The following is a 17,139-nucleotide window of genomic DNA, read 5'->3' as shown; positions in this document are numbered from 1 at the left end:
TTAATTCTGTTGTACTGTACTCTCCCAAGCACTTAGAACAGCACTCAATAAATACCATTGATTGATTAATAAACGCTATTAACGCTAAAAGGGATTTGACTTCTCTTTGTTCCACAACCACTTCCTCTCCGCTCAATGGGGAATTCACGCAGCAGCCGGGCAGTGGGTGGAGGGTGTGGTTGCTGTCACCATCCAGCCAGTTGGGGTCCAGGGAATTCCAAGCGGCTGAGGCGTGGCCACCTCCTCTAATGACCCCCTCAATCCATCACCCACTCATCCGTCTCCTCCTGCTTCCCTCCAGTATATACTGGAGGGGATTTTTCAGGCCAAGCACCAATCCCTGACTGGTCGAGGTAAGTGCCCTGGTGGACGGTGAACAACAATCATAGCTGTCCTTCTCACGGCCCCCTGCTCCCGTTGGTCGAGCAGGACCTGGTTTTTGAGGGGAAGCATGGGGGGGGGGGCAGCTCGGGAAGCGAGTTCGAGCTGCCACACTTCTCCTCACCCCTGCTCTTCTCCTCTTCTTCCTCGCCCCCTCCTGTCAGCTTCCCCGAGGAAGGCCCTGATCTCCTATCTGGAAGTCACGGAGGCTGGCCGGGGTGGAGGAAGGTGCATAAGGGACTGGGGGAGCCGGGGGACTGTGATCCCATCTCTTCCTCCAGAAGATGAGTTAGAAGAGCACGTGCTTCTGACAGGGCCGGTCTGGATATGAGACACCTCAAAAGAAGCCATAGACAGAGCAGCTGAGAGTATCAAGCAATCGAAGGTATCTATTGAGCACTTACTACTTTCAGAGCACTGTACTAAATGCTTGCGAGAGTACCGTGCAAAAGAATTAGCAGACACGTTCCCTGCCCATAAATATTTTACAGCCGAGAGTACACATGTGGATGTGTATGCACACACTTACACATTGACCCTGAAATGGTTTTTTGGAGCCCTACTAGGTCCCCATGGCTTTAGGCTGGGGACTTTTTATTTACGTTATTTGTTAAACACTTACTATGTGCCAAACACCGTACTAAACATTGAGTTAGATACAAGATCACCACATCCCACATTGTCTCACAGTCTAAGTAGGAGGGAGAACAAACATTGAATTCCCATTTTCAGATGAGGTCAATGAAGCCCCGAGAAGTGAAGTGACTTTCCCAAGATCAAACAGCAGGCATGTGGTGAAACTGGGGTTAGAACCCAGATCCTCTGACTCCTCGGCCCAGACTCTTTTCCCAAGGCCACCAGGTATTTACAGTCTAGTGGGGAGACAAACATTAAAATAAATTACAGATATGACCACAAGTGCCGTGGGGCAGAGGATGGGGTGAATATCAAGCATTTAAAGGGTACAGATCCAAGCACAAGGCTGATACAGAAGGGAGAGGGGGTGGAGGAAATGAGGGCTTAGTGGGGAAGGCCTCTTGGAGGAGATGGGATTTTAATAAGGCTTTGGAGGTGGGGAGAGTGATCATCGGCTGTATATGGATGCGGAGGGAGTTCCAGACCAGAGGCAGACGGTGGGAACGAGCTCAGCGAAGAGATAGACGAGATGGAGGTAGAGTGAATAGGTTGGTGTAAGAGGAGCCCAGAGTGCAGGCTGGATTGTAGGAGGTGAGGTAGGAGGGGGTGAGCTAATCGAGTGCTTTAAACCCGCCAGGAAGGAGTTTCTGTTTGAAGTAGAGGTGGATGAGCAAGCCGCTAGAGGTTCTTGAGGAGTAGGGAGATGTGAGCTGAGAAGTTTGGGCAGAAAAATGATCCAGGCAGCAGAGTGAAGTGAGAGACAGGAGGCAGGGAGGTCAGTGAGGAAGCTGATGTAGTAGTCGAGACAGGACATGGTAAAGTGCTCAGATTAGCGAGGAAGCAGTTTGGATGGAGAGGAGAGGGACTGCCTTAAGCGATGTTGTGAAGGTAAGACTGACAGGATTTGGTGACAAATTGAATTTGTGGGTTGAATGAGAGCGATGAGCCGAGGATAATGCCAAAGTTATGGACGGACAAGAGGTCACTTACCACGTGTAGAATCTTGTTTTCTGTTTCATACACGGTGCAATCCTATGGAAAAGAGGGAAAAAAACCCACCGAGCTGTGTTTTATTGGAAGGGACTTGTTAAAATACTCCCCTTCAAAAAACAACCACCAGAAGACCTTCAGAAGAATATGAAATACTCATCCATAGGAAAGGAGAATGGCAAAGCCTCTCCCTGCAAGTACCACTGTCAATGGGAAGCAGTGTGGCTTAGGTGAAAGAGAACATGCTGGAATTGGAACCCTGGAGATAGATTAATAGATTAATAAATACCACCATTATGATTGTTATTTCTTCCCTTCCTCCATCCAGATCAATCAGTCAAAATGTATTTACTGAGCCCCTACTGTGTGCAGAGCACTTTATTGGGAGCTTGGAAGAGGATGACACAATAACAAAAATGATGGTATTTGTTCAGCACTTACTATGTGCCAAGCACATCATCCCTGCCCTTGAGGCGTTTACAGTTAAACAAGCTCTCCCACCAAAAAACAATGGTAGAAGAAGGCTAGGTAATAATAATAATAATAATAGTGGTATTTGTTCAGTGCTTACTATGTGACAAACACTGTTCTTACCACTGGGCTAGATACAAGGTAATCAGGTTGGACACAGTCCCTGTCCCACACAGGGGTCACAGTCTTAATCCTCATTTTACATATGAATAATAATAATAATAATAATGTTGGTATTTGTTAAGCGCTTACTATGTGCCGAGCACTGTTCTAAGCGCTGGGGTAGACATAGGGGAATCAGGTTGTCCCACGTGGGGCTCACAGTCTTAATCCCCATTTTACAGATGAGGGAACTGAGGCACAGAGAAGTTAAGTGACTCGCCCACAGTCACACAGCCGACAAGTGGCAGAGCTGGGATTCGAACTCATGAGCCCTGACTCCAAAGCCCATGCTCTTTCCACTGAGCCATGCTGCTTCTCTATATGAGGAAACTGAGGCACTGGGGTGGGGACAGGGTGGGGGGGTAGGGTTGGGAGATCTACCCATCCCTCTGCTCCTGGGTGTAGATTTGGGCGATTGGCAAAAATAACAACAATAATAATAATTGTGGTATTTGCTAAGCACTTACTATGTGCCAGGAACTATACTAAGCACTGGGGTGGAGACAAGCAGATCGGGTTAGGTCCCTGTCCCACATGGGGTTCACAGTCTTTATCCTCATTTCACAGACATCCCTTAGCTCATTCATTCACCAATATTTATGGAGCATCTACTGTGTGCAGAGCGCTGTACTGAGAACCTGCTGGGTGCAGAGCCCTGCATTAGGCTGTTGGGAGAGAACAATCAAGGCAGAAGCCATGGTCTCTGCCCTTGAGGAATTTACCTTCTAAGGGAACAGAAAGGCAGACATGCAAGGTGGAAAGAGGTGGGAAAATACAAGAGGCCTGGTGATTTCCTGGGGACGGCCAGACAGACCTCTTCCCCTCCCCCCCCCCGGTCAGGCTGACCTCGACCGATCAGTGGGATTTGTCTACTGACTGCACGTCACCATACTGTGTGCTTGGGAGAGTCCCACAGAGCCACGAGACTCACACAGAAATGGGTTGTGAAAAAAACACGTTCAGATGCGATAGCTGAATAAGTAAACGTTCACAATTGCACAGTTCCGAGGAGGGGAAGAAAAGTCGTAATTGCGAAGGGTGGCTATGCGATGTTGGGTGTTAATCGGGGAAGGCTTCCTGAAGGAGGTGGTTTTTAGAAGTGGTACGAAGCTTGGGAGAGCCGAGGCCTCACATTTCCCTCCCTCTGTCTAGTTTCAGCAGCCTTTGGTTTTGCCAGTTCCAGTGACTAGGATGCTGAATATGGTGTCCAGGTGCAGACAGCTCGGTGCACATATCCCCTAACTCCCTGACGTTTCTGAAGAGATTTCAAGAACCGGGACCTCGAAGAGATGAAAGGATGAATAATCTCACAGGGAAAGATTCCATGTGCCTAGTGGAGCGTACCCGGGCCTGGGAGTCAAAAGGTCAGGGGTTCTAATCCTGCCTCCGCCACTTGTCGGCTGTGTGGCCTTGAACGAGTCATTTAACTTCTCTATGCCTCAGTTCCCACATCTGTAAAATGGGAATTAAGACTGTGAGCCCTCTGCGGGACAGGGACTGTGACCAACCCGATTAACTTGTATCTACCCCAGTGCTTAGAACAGTGCCAGGCACAAAGTAAGTGCTTAACAAATACCATTATTATTTTTATTATTATTATTATTATGTGCCAAAGATGTGATTCTGGCCAGGAAGAGTGAAGGAGGAAAATCTCTGTAGATGTACTTTGTGAAAGATAGAGGTGATCTACCATAATTCCAAGGATCACGTGACCAGGAGGAAGAAGAAGATTAGAGAGAAGAGGAGAAAGAAGTGTGGCTTAGTGAATGGTACACGGAGCTGGGAGGGAGAGGAACAGCTCCACTACCTGCCTGCTGAGTGACGACCTTGGGAAAGTCATTTCACTTCTCTTTGCCTCAGTCGACTGTGTGGATCAGGGACTGGATCCAACCTCCTTGTGTTGTATCTGCCCCAGGGTTTAGTACTGTATTTGGCATGTAGTAAGGGCTCCACCAATACCATAAAACCAACCAAAAAAAAAAAACACAAAAAGAAGGGTCAGAAAGAAAAGGCACCGGCGGAAGACAATGGGAACGTGGAGGGAGGCAAAGATGACCGGAAGGACAAGGAGGAGTAGGAGAGAGACAGTGCGGAGGTGATGGAGGAGGGAGAGGAAGCAGGAGGAGGAAGAAATGGAGGAGGAGGAGGAGGGTGAAGAGGAGAGAGGAGAAAGAGGCCGAGGAGGAGATGGAAGAGGAACAGGGAAAGGTCATGGCGCCGGCCAACCTGGACACAGCCCCAGACGCAGAAGCATTAAACCCCTCTCTCTGGGCCCCTAGAGTGATACCAAGAGTTTGGAGGGAGCCATAGTGTCCGGGCGTGGGGATGACTCTTTTTTTATTGTCAGGTTTGACAACTATTATGAGAGTGAACTTTCCAGAGGGGCCAGATCTGTATTGTGGTGTGTGGGTGTAGAATAGCTCCGTTTCTTCAAAAGGGCCCTGAAAAAAGCTCCCTCTGAGCCCAGCGGTCACCTTGTCTGGAAGTCAGGCAAGTCCGGTAGTGTCTGCCGGGGCCGTGCCACCAGCGGGAGGGTGTCAGCCGGAAGACAGGCCCAGCAGGAATCCTGACTAGAAGTTGGCTAACACCGGGCTGCAAAGACAGCGACGGCAGCTACCGAGGCCAGTGCCTGATGGGTCCCAGAACTCCAGCCTAGGGTAAACACTGTTGTGGTCGTTTTCTTTTCTTATGGCAACTGTTAAGCTCTTCCTACATGTCTGGCACGTTTCTAAGCGCTGAGGTCGATACAAGATAATTGGGTCGTACAGTCCCTGTCCCACAAGGGGCTCTCAGTCTTAATCCCCATTTTATAGATAAAGTAACTGAGGCATAGAGAAGTGAAGTCACTTGCCCAAGGTCACACAGCAGACAAGTGGTGGAGCTGGAATTAGAACCCGGGTCCTTCCGTCTCCCAGGCCCATGTTCTATCCACTAGGCCACACTGTTGGGCCTTCCTGGGTCCCACACGCAAAACAGTTCCACATGCTCAGTCCACCATGGGCTGCCCCGCTGACCATCTCCTCGCCCGGCCGGGAACCCTCTGGAAGGGCATGAGAGAGCGTGGGTGGCACCGGGTGAGTCTTGACTCCTCAGACCTGAGGCCCTCCCGCCGTCCCCCCAGGCCACCACGATGGCACTCTCCGGAGAGGATGGCACCTATTGTGTTTAACATGACAATGTTCAGGCTATGGAAGAGCCCCTCTTACATTCATTTAGCATCCCATCGGGAGGGAAACAAGGCCATTCCCATCGAGTTCTAGTGAGTGACGCCTTTCACCTCTGACCCCCACCCACCCCTCCACAGTGACTCCCAACAGAGGGAAGGCCTTGGTGTCAGCTGGAAGTGCAGAAGCACTCAGCTAACTGAGGCACTCCTCTGTCCGGAGGCTGGGGAAAGCGGGGCGGTGGGGCTGGTGGCAAGAGTTGGTGAAGACCCTTTTTCCTCTGTGAGAAGGCACTCGCTGACGAATGGGGAGGAAGCTCGGATTTCGACTTTCCCCAGGCCTCTAACAAGTCTGCCCGGCAAGACACTCGGTTTCGGGGGAACCCTTCGGTCACAGATAGAAAAGTGGTTAAAAGAAGGCCAAAAAAGGGGTTCCAATAAATGGTCTTTTTCTGGATGGAGACGTGGGTGCCGGGGAGGGGGACTCTGGGTTAATCTGAGAGAGGAGAACTGTGGCTACTGCCAACCCAATCCCCTGACCCCAGAGTGAATTCTGGAATTTTCCAGTCTAACTAGAAGCAGTTAGAGAAGCAGCTTGACTTAGTAGAGAAAGCGTGGACCTGTAAGTCAGAAGGACCTGTGTTCTAATCCCCACTCCGCCACTTGTCTGCTGTGTAACCTTAGGCAAGTCACTTAACTTCACTGTGCCTCAGTTTCCTCAACTGGAAAATGGGGTTACCTGTTCTCCCTCCTTTTGAAACCGGGAGCTCCGTGTGGGACAGAGACTGTGTCTGACCTAATTAACTTGTACCCACCCCGGCGTTTAGAACAGCGTTTGACGCACAGTAAGCGCTTAGCAAATAGCATTCAAAATTAAATAACTAGTCTGCAGGGTTCTTGAAGGATTAAAAACATCAACAGAATCATCGGTGATTGTCCACTCCCCCGACAACTGTCTGGCTACCTCTGACACCCCAACTCTCTGACAAGACCCGAGAGCTGAGGCCGAACAGACCCAAAGTGGCGGCTCTCTGACCCGTCTCTCCGAGTCTCCATCCCCATCCCCTTCGCAATAAAGCATTTAGCTCCGTAAATATATCTTTTGGGAAGACGGTTCTCTCTCTCTCAGCAGGGTGGTCACGTGTGAAGGATGAGGGCAGCTTCTATTAATAGAATCTACTTCTCGTCCGGAGGAAATGCTTGGCAAAGGTCTGTGCAGGGGCCCTAGCTAGAATCCATCCTCCTAAATGGGGAACTTTTCCTCTGGGGCTCCTGACAGCGTTCCCAAGGAGCTTCAGTTAGAAATCTCACTGCTCCTCAAGCAGATGTGGGGCACGTTTTCATTTTCTCCGCTACACCTGGCCTCGGCTAATGAGGCTAGTTTCGTCTCCTCCTGTGGCTGATGACACGATCACGTCGCCAGAAGGAATTTTCTCAAGAGGAGAGTGGACTGTTGGGAAGTGTGTTTTCACCCAGGGAGTCAATTTGACTGCGGACTGTTCCCGGGGAGGGGAATGTGAACTGACAATGGTATGTAGTCATGGCGCTCGTAAAGTGCTTATTCTGCGCTAAGCGTTGGGGTGATGAGGATGACCGCGATGATGATGATGCATGGCTCAAGAACGTACGACGTGCCAAGCACCGTGAGAAGCGCAGAGTCGACGTGCGATAATCAGTGACCTCCCAGTGGAAGGGGGAGGGAGAGCGGCCAACTAATCTTGGCTCTGCCACTTGTCTGCTTTGCGACCTTGGGCAAGTCACTTAACCTCTCTGTGCCTCAGTTCCCTCATCTGTAAAATGGGGATTCCATATAATAAAAAAAATAATGATAGTATTTGTTAAGCGCTTACTATGTGCCAAGCACCGTTCTAAGCTCTGGGGGGCGATACAAGTTTATCAGGTTGTCCCAAGTGGGGCTCCCAGCCTTAATCCCCATTTTACAGATGAGGTAACTGAGGTACAGAGAAGTTAAGTGATTTGCCCAAAGTCTCACAGCTGACAAGTGGCAGAGTTGGGATTAGAACCCAACACCTCTGACTCCCAAGCCTGTGTTCTTTCCATTAAGCCACCATATCTGTTTTCCTTGCTACTTAGACTGTGAACCAACCCTTCTCAACCTCACCCTTCACTCTCAGCTCTCCCGCCCCTGCCTGGAAGGCTCCTCCACTCACCCCACCCAAACCTCATCCCTCCACTCCTTCCCAGGCTTCTCCAAATGTCACCTCCTCTGGGAAGCCTTCCCCGATCAGTACTTCAATTTTCCCAATCGTGCCACTGCATCAGCCCATGCAGGGCATCCGTTACTCTCCAGACCACGGCCCCCTTTGCCGACCAGGCACTGTCTCTGAGTCCTGGAGCTGGAAGGGGCAAACTTCTCAGGGGCCGGGTTCCCGGGTGCCCAGCCATGTGCCCAGTCATGCCCCGGGCTCCACATCAGTAGAGGTTGGGCTCGTCCCCTCAGAGGTGGTCTGCTCGGAGGTGTTGAGATTTGCTCCCAGTTGCTCTCGTCCACCCCACACCGTTTTCCAAGCTCGTGAGTCCGATGCCCAGCCCCGGGGGTGGGAGGTCACGGCCGAACCCCCCTGTGCCCCACCCGGCTGGCACCTGTCCTGGTCTGAGCGAGGCGCTCCGCGGCCCTCACCTGCTGCACGATGGTGGTGAGTTCCAGGCACAGCTGGATGATGTTGTTCTTCAGCAGGGAGTACTCGCTCACGCTGACAAATGGAGACCTGGCGGAGAGGGCACAGAGGAGACACCCCACCCCCACCGGTCAGCCTACTTCCCCGAGCAACCACCCCCATGGTGCCCACCCCAGGGAGAAACCGAGGCAGAGGGAACCGGGCCCCGAGACTCGAGAAGGCCTCCGAACCCAAGCCTGGATCCGGGCCAGGTAGCAGACGGCTTATCTCCCTCAGAGAAAACCTGTGTGGTTTTGGTCTCTCCGCTCCCCTTCTGGGCTGTGGGGAGAGAGCCAAGAGACCGGAGAGTGGACCTGGAATCCCAAACAAATCCTCACGACCACGGCAGCTCAATGCAGGGGACCCGAAGCTCAGAAATGGGGATGGGGATGAGGATGAGGACGAGACCTCTGTGTGAGTGAGGGAGTGAGAGAGCGAGCGAGTGAGCCACTGAGCATGTGAGCGAGTGAAGGTATTGGTTAAGTCCCAGCAGTTAGAAGAACGAGAAGGCACTGGGGCCGAATCTCCCCCACAGCGATCAAACCACCGCCCACTTAGCGGTGGCGATGAGAACGTGCTCCCGGATGGTTTTCGGGGTTTATTTCCAGAAACGAGATTTACGAGAAGCAGCCCGTCCCAACAGGTAAAGCACAGACCTGAGAGGCAGAAGGACTTGGGTTCTAATCCCAGCTCCACCACTTGTCTGCTGGGTGACCTTGGGCAAGTCATTTCACTTCTCTGGGCCTCAGTTACCTCATGAGCCCCGTGTGGGACGGGGACTGTGTCCAACATGATCAACTTGTATCTACCCCAGCCTTAGGTTTTGCTGCTTCTCAGGATCTAGTACATCTCCTAAATAATAATAATTGGGGTAATTGTGGTTAACCGCTTACTACGCACCAGACCCTGTACTCTGTGCCAGGGTAGGCAAGAATAATATTAATTATGACATTTGTTAAAAACTTAGTAAGTGTCAAGCACTGTTCTTTCTAAGCACTAGGGGAAGCGCCAATTAATCAGGTTGGATTCAGGAACCCTCAGACTAAGTAGGCAGGAGAATAAGTATTACATCGCCACTTCACAGATGAGGAAAGCTGAGGCACAGAGAAGTGAAGCGACTTGCCCAAGGGCCACACAGCAGACAAGTGGCAGAACTGCGATTCAAACCCAGGTCCCTTTAACACCCTAAAGGAGCCGCTCGGATGCCCTACCACGAACTCCACACCTGCTGTGTTTCCAAACTTAATCCTTGGGGTTTGAAGCCTATTTTGAGCTGGTGGGAGCAACCCCCACCCCCAACCATCATCCCTCATCCCCATCCCCGCTCCCCTGTGGAGGCGAAACCGTGAAACAAGACAAGCGCTGCAGAGGTAGGGAGGCCCAGCGGGAAGCCTGTCACATGATGACGCTGCTCTGAGTTTCCGGGAAAAGTTGCTGAACTAAACCCTTGAGTCAGCGCCGGCTCCCCTAAATTGTAGCAAACTCCGGCCCCGAGGGGACTAGAAGATTTATCGACCGCTGTCTTCAGGAGGAAGGGAGTTTGCATTTTTGTCCCGCCAGACTGCACCGGGTCAAACGACACCTGTGAGCCTCGGCTGGAGAAGAAATTTCACCGTGGCCCAGTTTCCATCAAGGACCTGCTACTGGGGTCTTGGTCTCTCGAATGGCTGAACGGGAATCAATCAATCAATCAACTGTATTTATGGAGCGCTTATTGTGTGCAGAGCATTGTACTAAGAGCTTGGGAAAGTACACTGTAACAGAGTTGGTAGAGACGTTCCCTGCCCACAAGGAGCTTACAGTCTAGAGGGAGAGACAGATATTAATAGAAATAAATAAATGACATAAAAGTAACATTAGTGCTGTAGAGCTGAGGGAGGGGTGAAAAAGGGAGCAAATCTAAGTGGAAGGGAAGGGTCTCCTTGCCTTGCTTTGGAGCTGTGCCACCCGTAGGGAAACAGCCCAGAGGTACATTCCCAGGAGACTGTTCCCGACGCGTTCCGGAGGGAAAATTGGCCAAGCCCCCATTTCTACAGCAGCCCGGGTGTTCCCTGCAAGTTTTGGTGGACTCTTCCCAGAATCGGAGACTGCTCCTTTGGCAACGGGAGAGTCTGTCTGGATCCAGAATCCCCAGGGGGCCGCAAGAAACACGATGGTATCCGTGGGCTCCTGTGAGCACATGCGTGTGCGGCTGGGGGATGTGCATGTCAGTGGACGCGACCAGCCCTCCAGCCCAGGTTTGCCTTAACGTACGGTTTGGCAAGGAGCAGCGAGGCCTAGTGGAGAGAACATGGGCCTGTTAGTCAGAAGGTCCTGGGTTCTAATCCCGGCTCTGCCACTTAGTTTCTGTGTGACCTTGGGCAAGTAATTTCACTTCTCTGAGCCTCAGATCCCTCAACTGTAAAATGGAGTTACCTGTTCTTCCTCCTTTTTAGACTGTGAACCTAATGTGGGACAGGGACTTCGACCTAATTAACTTTGTACCTTCCCCAGGGCTTAGGACAATATTTGACATGTAGTAAGCGCTAAATGAATACTATTAAAAAAAAGTCCCCCCACAGTCTGGTGCTAGGAGAAATGGATTTACTGAGTGACTCTTGAGTCAAGGAAAGTAGCGTGATCTAGTGGATAGAGCACGGGCCTGGGAGTCAGAAGGTCACGGCTTCTACTCCCGGTTCCATCACCTGTCTGCTGTGTGACTTTGGGCAAGTCACTTCACTACTCTGGGCCTCAGTTCCCTCATCTGTAAAATGGAGATGGAGACTGTGAGCCCCACGTGGGGCAGGGACTGTGTCCAACCTGATTTGCTTGTATCCACCTCAGCGCTTAGTACAGTGCCTGGCACATAATAAGCACTTAACAAATACCACAATTATCATTATTATTATTATTATAATGAGAGTCGCATTCTTATCTTCTGCGCGTCCTTGGGCAAGCCATGTCTCCTTTCTGGCCCTCGGTTTCCTCCCCTGTAAAATGGGGATAAGCCACTCGCTCTTCCTCCTTCTTCGACCACAAGCCCCACATGGGGCAGGGGCTGATTCCCAGCTGATGATCTTGTCGCTACCGCAGGGCTCGGCACAGTCGATCGATGATATCGACCGAGTGCAGAGCACCGTACTGAACCCCTGATGTCTCGGCCTCGGTGCCGTCCCTGACCGCAGGCCGGGCCTGGGAAGCAGAGTCCCGGGGAGTTACCTGTCGAGCCAGGCCAACAGGCTCTTGGCGGCCCCGATCAGATCCACCACGGAGGTGAGGAAATCATTGGGGAGCCGCCGGGAGGCCCGGCCGTCGTAGTGTCCGCTCCGCCGCCTGCCCGTGATGAAGTTCTGGAGGTTTTTGGCCGAGGCGTTCAGCTTGTGAGACAGCGTTCTCAGGTTCTCCGTCTCCAGACCGTAATTCTGAAACCGAAGACGTGAACGGATGCAAACTCTGTACTTCTACTGACCGAGGGGAGATGGGACCAAGAGGGGTAGGTTGGAGACACGATTCACACTCGACCCCCGGTGGGGTCGGAGAAGTCAGGCAGCCAATTGTATTTATTGAGCGCTTACTGTGTGCAGAGCACTGTACTAAGCCCTTGGAAGAACACGATACAACAATAAAGAGACACATTCCCTAACCACAACGAGCTTACAGCCGAGAGGGGGAGAGTGGATGGGAAGGGGTCGGGGAAAGTTCAGTCATTCCAGGCCCACTGACACACCTCCTCCAAGAGGCCTTCCCTGACTAAGCCCTCTTTTCCTTCTCTTCCACCGCCTTCTGTGTCGCCCTGACTTGCTCCCTTTTTTTCATCCCTCCTCCCAGACACACAGCACTTGTATCCATATCTGTCATTTATTCATCTCTATTAATGTCTGTCTCCCCCTCTGGACTGTGAGCTCATTGTGGGCAGGGAATGTAATAATAATAATGTTGGTATTTGTTAAGCGCTTACTATGTGCACAGCACTGTTCTAAGCGCTGGGGTAGATACAGGGTAATCAGGTCGTCCCACGTGAGGCTCACAGTTAATCCCCATTTGACAGATGAGGTAACTGAGGCCCAGAGAAGTTAAGTGACTTGCCCACAGTCACCCAGCTGACAAGTGGCAGAGCCGGGAGTCGAACTCATGACCTCTGACTCCGAAGCCCAGGCTCTTTTCCACTGAGCCACATGAATGTATGCATGTATGTTCCCGGCTCGGCCACCTGTCAGCTGCGTGACTGTGGGCAAGTCACTTCACTTCTCGGTGCCTCAGTTACCTCATCTGTAAAATGGGGATGAAGACTGGGAGCCCCACGTGGGACAACCTGATTCCCCTGTGTCTACCCCAGCGCTTAGAACAATGCTCGGCACATAGTAAGCGCTTAACAGATACCAACATTATTATTATTATTATTATTATTATGTATGTGTCATTCAATAGTATTTATTGAGTGCTTACTATGTGGGAGAGCACTGTACTAAGTGCTTATATATTATCTATTATAGTATGTTATTGTACCCTCCCAGGTGCTTCGTAGCTGAGAAGCAGTGTGGCTCAGTGGAGAGAGCACGGGCTTGGGAGTCAGAGGTCATGAGTTCGACTCCTGGCTCTGCCACTTGTCACCTGTGTGACTGTGGGCAAGTCACTTCACTACTCTGTGCCTCAGTTACCTCACCTGTAAAATGGGGATTAAGTGTGAGCCTCACGTGGGACAACCTGATGACCCTGTATCTACCCCAGCGCTTAGAACGGTGCTCTTGCACATAGTGAGCACTTAACAAATACCAACATTATTAGTAGTAGTAGTACAGTACCTTGCACACAGTAAGCACTCAAGAAATATGATTGACTGACTGCCTGACTGACAACGCTTTCATCCTGTTGAATGTCTCAGGTGGACCAATCAAGCTTTCCATTAATGGCATTTAACGAGCGCTTACTGTGTGCAGAGCACTGGACTAAGCTCTTGGGAGAGTGCAACAGAACGATATAACAGACACATGCCTCCCCTCTCTTGTCCCCCCGATGTCCAGAAAGGAAGACGAGAATTCGGCCCAAATCACGCTCCCATTCCGGGGAGGAGAGAAGATGCCCTCTTCTCCAAAACTCTACACTCTCCCTCTCCTCCCACCCCATCGTCTCCTCCTCCAAGCCAGTGACCTAGATTTTTAATCCATCCCGCTAATGGCCTCTCTCTTTGCCGTTTACCTTTTGTTCCTCTTCATTTCTTGGATGTCTTTCAGCTCCAAAGGGCTCCCAAAGCTGGGAGAAGTGGAGCCCAGAGCCAGAATGGGAGAGTGTGAGGAGAGGGAGAGAGTACGGGCAGGGGAGCCAGGAGGATGATGAAAGCAGAAGGTACAGAAAAGCCCAACAGCCGACTGGGTAACTCAACCCTCCGAGCCCTCTATTCCCAGAGAAGCAGGGTTCTGGGGAATTAATTTTCCTTCCTTCCTTCATTCAATCATATTTATTGAGTGCTTACTGTTCATTCGTTCATTCAATAGTATTTATTGAGCACTTACTACGTGCAGAGCACTGTACTAAGCGCTTGGAATGGACAAATCGGTAACAGATAGAGACAGTCCCTGCCCTCTGATGGGCTTACGGTCTAATCGGGGGAGACGGACAGACGAGAGCAGTAGCAATAAATAGGATCGAGGGGATGAACATCTCATTAGAACAATAGCAAATAAATAGAATCAAGGTGATGTATCTCATTTACAAAATAAATAGGGTAATGAAAATATATATACTGTGTGCAGAGCACTGTACTAAGTGCTTGAGAGAGTATAATATAATAATAAACAGACACATTCCCTGACCACTACGAGCTTACAGTCTAGAGGAGGAGGCAGACATTAATATAAATAAATCAATTACGGTTGCGGACATAAGTGCTGTGGAATTTTCCCACCCTCGCCTCAGCTCTCTCTTGGGTTTTCCCAGAGCGGGCACAGAACGTATTTCCCCAGACACAATGGCACTGGAAGGAGGGAAGGAAGAAGGGGGGTTGGGAGGGAATGGACGCCCTCTGGGATCGAAGCAGCTGACACAGCTGCCTCCGACCTTCAGAAAGACCCATCAGTAGCTCTGAGTGGCAGCTTTGCCCTGCCTGGCCCTCCAACTGATGCTCTCAAAGGGAGGGACAGAGCTGGGGGAGCAATGTGAGAGGGAGAAAAGAAAAGAAAAGGAAACCGGGGAGAAAGAGGCCAAGAGAGAGGGTGACGGACGGAGGAGAGAGGGGAGAAATTGATTGAGAGAAGGGTTGAGAGACGGGGTTGGGGAGGAGACAGAAGGAGAAAAAGGAGAGAGGAAACACGGAGGAGAGAGAGGAGAGAAGGGAAGAGGGGGAGAAAGAGAGGGAGAGAAGAAAAGGAAGAGAGGGGAGAGAAGAAAAGAAAGACAGAGGAGAGAAGGGAAAAGGAGAGAAAGAGAGAAGAGAAGCAGCATGGTCCAGTAGCAAGAACAGGGGCCTGAGAGTAAGAGATCATGGATTCTAATTCTGGCTCTGCCAACTGTCGGCTGTGTGACCTTTGGCAAGTCACTTAACTTCTCTGTGCTTCATGTTCGTCATCTGTAAAATGGGGATTGATTTTACTCTCTCCTCCTTAGGCTGTGAGTCCCGTGGGGGACAGGGACTGTGTCCAACCTCCCTGTCCCCCACGGGACTCACAGCCTAAGGAGGAGAGAGTAAAATCAATCTTATGTCTAAGATTAACTTGTGTCTAACCCGGTGCTTAGATCAGTGTTTGACACATAGTAAGTGCTTAACAAGTATTATTATTATTGTTGTTAGTGATAGGGAAGAGGACATAGAAGTGGGATGAGGGGAGAGGGAAAATCTAGGTCTACAGTTCCCCACAGAAAGCAGAGTGAGCACTGCTAAAGGAAATCGTGGGCGATCAGGAATATAGCATGAAGGGGAAATTCAATTTAGTTGGAGAGAGACTGACGAGAGAGGAAATTGTTAATGATGGAGCTGTGGGTGACTGTTGGTATTGACTCTCAGCCCCTGACTGACTTGACTGACTTGATGCCCAGAAGGGGAGCAGGTTCCAGGGGATAAAATTCATGTGGAATTTCAGAACGGAGCGGGTCCCGGGGACAGCTCTGTCAATTCCGGTTTGGGGATGCCGGGCTCAATGCAGGGAGGCACTGTCGCCTACTGGAAAGAGCACGGGCCTGAGAGTCGGAGGACCTGGATTCTGAGAGTCGGAGGACCTGGAGAAACGGAGCTGGGATTAGAACCTCAGCGTGGCTCAGTGGAAAGAGCCCGGGCTTGGGAGTCAGAGGTCATGGGTTCTAATCCCCGCTCCAACGCTTGCCAGCTGTGTGACTTTGGGCAAGTCACTTAACTCCTCTGTGCCTCAGTTACCTCATCTGTAAAATGGGGATTAAGACTGCGAGCCCCACGTGGGACAACCTGATTCCCCTATGTCTACCCCAGCGTTTAGAACAGTGCTCGGCACATAGTAAGCGCTTAACAAATACCAACATTATTACATGGGACAACCTGATCACCTTGTATCCCCCCAGCGCTTAGAATAGTGCTTTGCACATAGTAAGCGCTTAAATGCCTCCATAGAGAAGCAGCATGGCCCAGTGCAAAGAACACGGGCATGGGAGTCAGAGGTCATGGGTTCGAATCCCAGCTCTGCCACTTGTCAGCTGTGTGACTGTGGGCAAGTCACTTACCTTCTCTGTGCCTCAGTTACCTCATCTATAAAATGGGGGTGAAGACTGTGAGCCTCACGAGGGATACCCTGATTACCCTGTATCTACCCCATCGCTTAGAACAGTGCTCTGCACATAGTAAGCACTTAACCAGAAAAACCAAAAACCCTCACTGGAATGCCAGGGATTTGGGATCTCACCCTTCTGAAATAAGGAGGCTCTCTGGAATTGTGAGGCTGCTCTGGGAGCATGAACCAAAGTCTTGGGCTCGAGACCTGATTTGGAATCTTTAAACATCTGTTCTATTTGTCTTCTCCACCTCTCCTCAGGGCTGAGAGGTCCCAGGGCTTCCCATTGAACTCGAACAACTCTCCTGGACCCGAGATATGGAGATTGCGAAGGAGCCCTGGCTCCAGAGAGAACTGTGGACTGGAGGAGAGGCTGGAGGTCAGTGCGGCCTAGTGACTACAGCCCGGACCTGGGAGTCAGAAGGACCTGGGTTCTAATTCCTGCTCTGCCACTTGTCTACTGTATGCCCTAGGACAAGTCACTTCACTTCTCTGTGCCTCAGGTACTTCATTTGTAAAATGGGGATTAAGACTGTGTAGCCTGACAACCTTGTATCTACCCCAGTGCTTAGTACGGTACCTGGCACATAGCAAGCGCTTAACAAATATCATTAAAACAAGAAAAGGTCAGTGAGGAGGACGATGCAGTGGTTGAAAGAGGACGTGATAAATCCTTGAACCAGTGTGATGGCCATTTGGATGGAGAGGAAGGGGTGGATTCTAAAGATGTTGTGAAGTGGGAACCGATAGGACACTGTCTGAATATGTGGGCCGAAGAAGAGAGATGAGTGGAGGATAATGCCAAGGTTACAGGAAGGAAGGTGGTTTGTCAACAGTGACAGAAACATCCCCCTTCTCCGTTTAGATTGTGAGCCCGTTATTGGGTAGGGATAGTCTCTATCTGTTGCCGAATTGTATATTCCAAGCGCTTAGTACAGTGCCCTGCACA

The 17,139-nt window shown here is 50.8% G+C and overlaps 1 protein-coding gene across 1 annotated transcript in view; it reads right to left on the bottom strand.

Annotated features, from left to right (window-relative positions):
* The window catches only part of LOC120638467 (connector enhancer of kinase suppressor of ras 2-like), a 139,325-nt gene that overhangs the window by 33,440 nt on the left and 88,746 nt on the right, over positions 1-17,139 (bottom strand). Inside the window, exons 4-6 of the mRNA XM_039912439.1 lie at positions 11,680-11,882; positions 8,445-8,532; positions 2,008-2,049 (exon numbers count right to left, since the gene is read on the bottom strand). Coding sequence (XP_039768373.1) covers positions 2,008-2,049; positions 8,445-8,532; positions 11,680-11,882 — 333 coding nt within the window. The remainder of the gene's footprint in view (positions 1-2,007; positions 2,050-8,444; positions 8,533-11,679; positions 11,883-17,139) is intronic.

The sequence above is a fragment of the Ornithorhynchus anatinus genome, chromosome 6, assembly GCF_004115215.2.
Source record: "Ornithorhynchus anatinus isolate Pmale09 chromosome 6, mOrnAna1.pri.v4, whole genome shotgun sequence".
Taxonomy (NCBI): domain Eukaryota; kingdom Metazoa; phylum Chordata; class Mammalia; order Monotremata; family Ornithorhynchidae; genus Ornithorhynchus; species Ornithorhynchus anatinus.
This window is presented reverse-complemented; position numbering and strand designations above follow the sequence as displayed.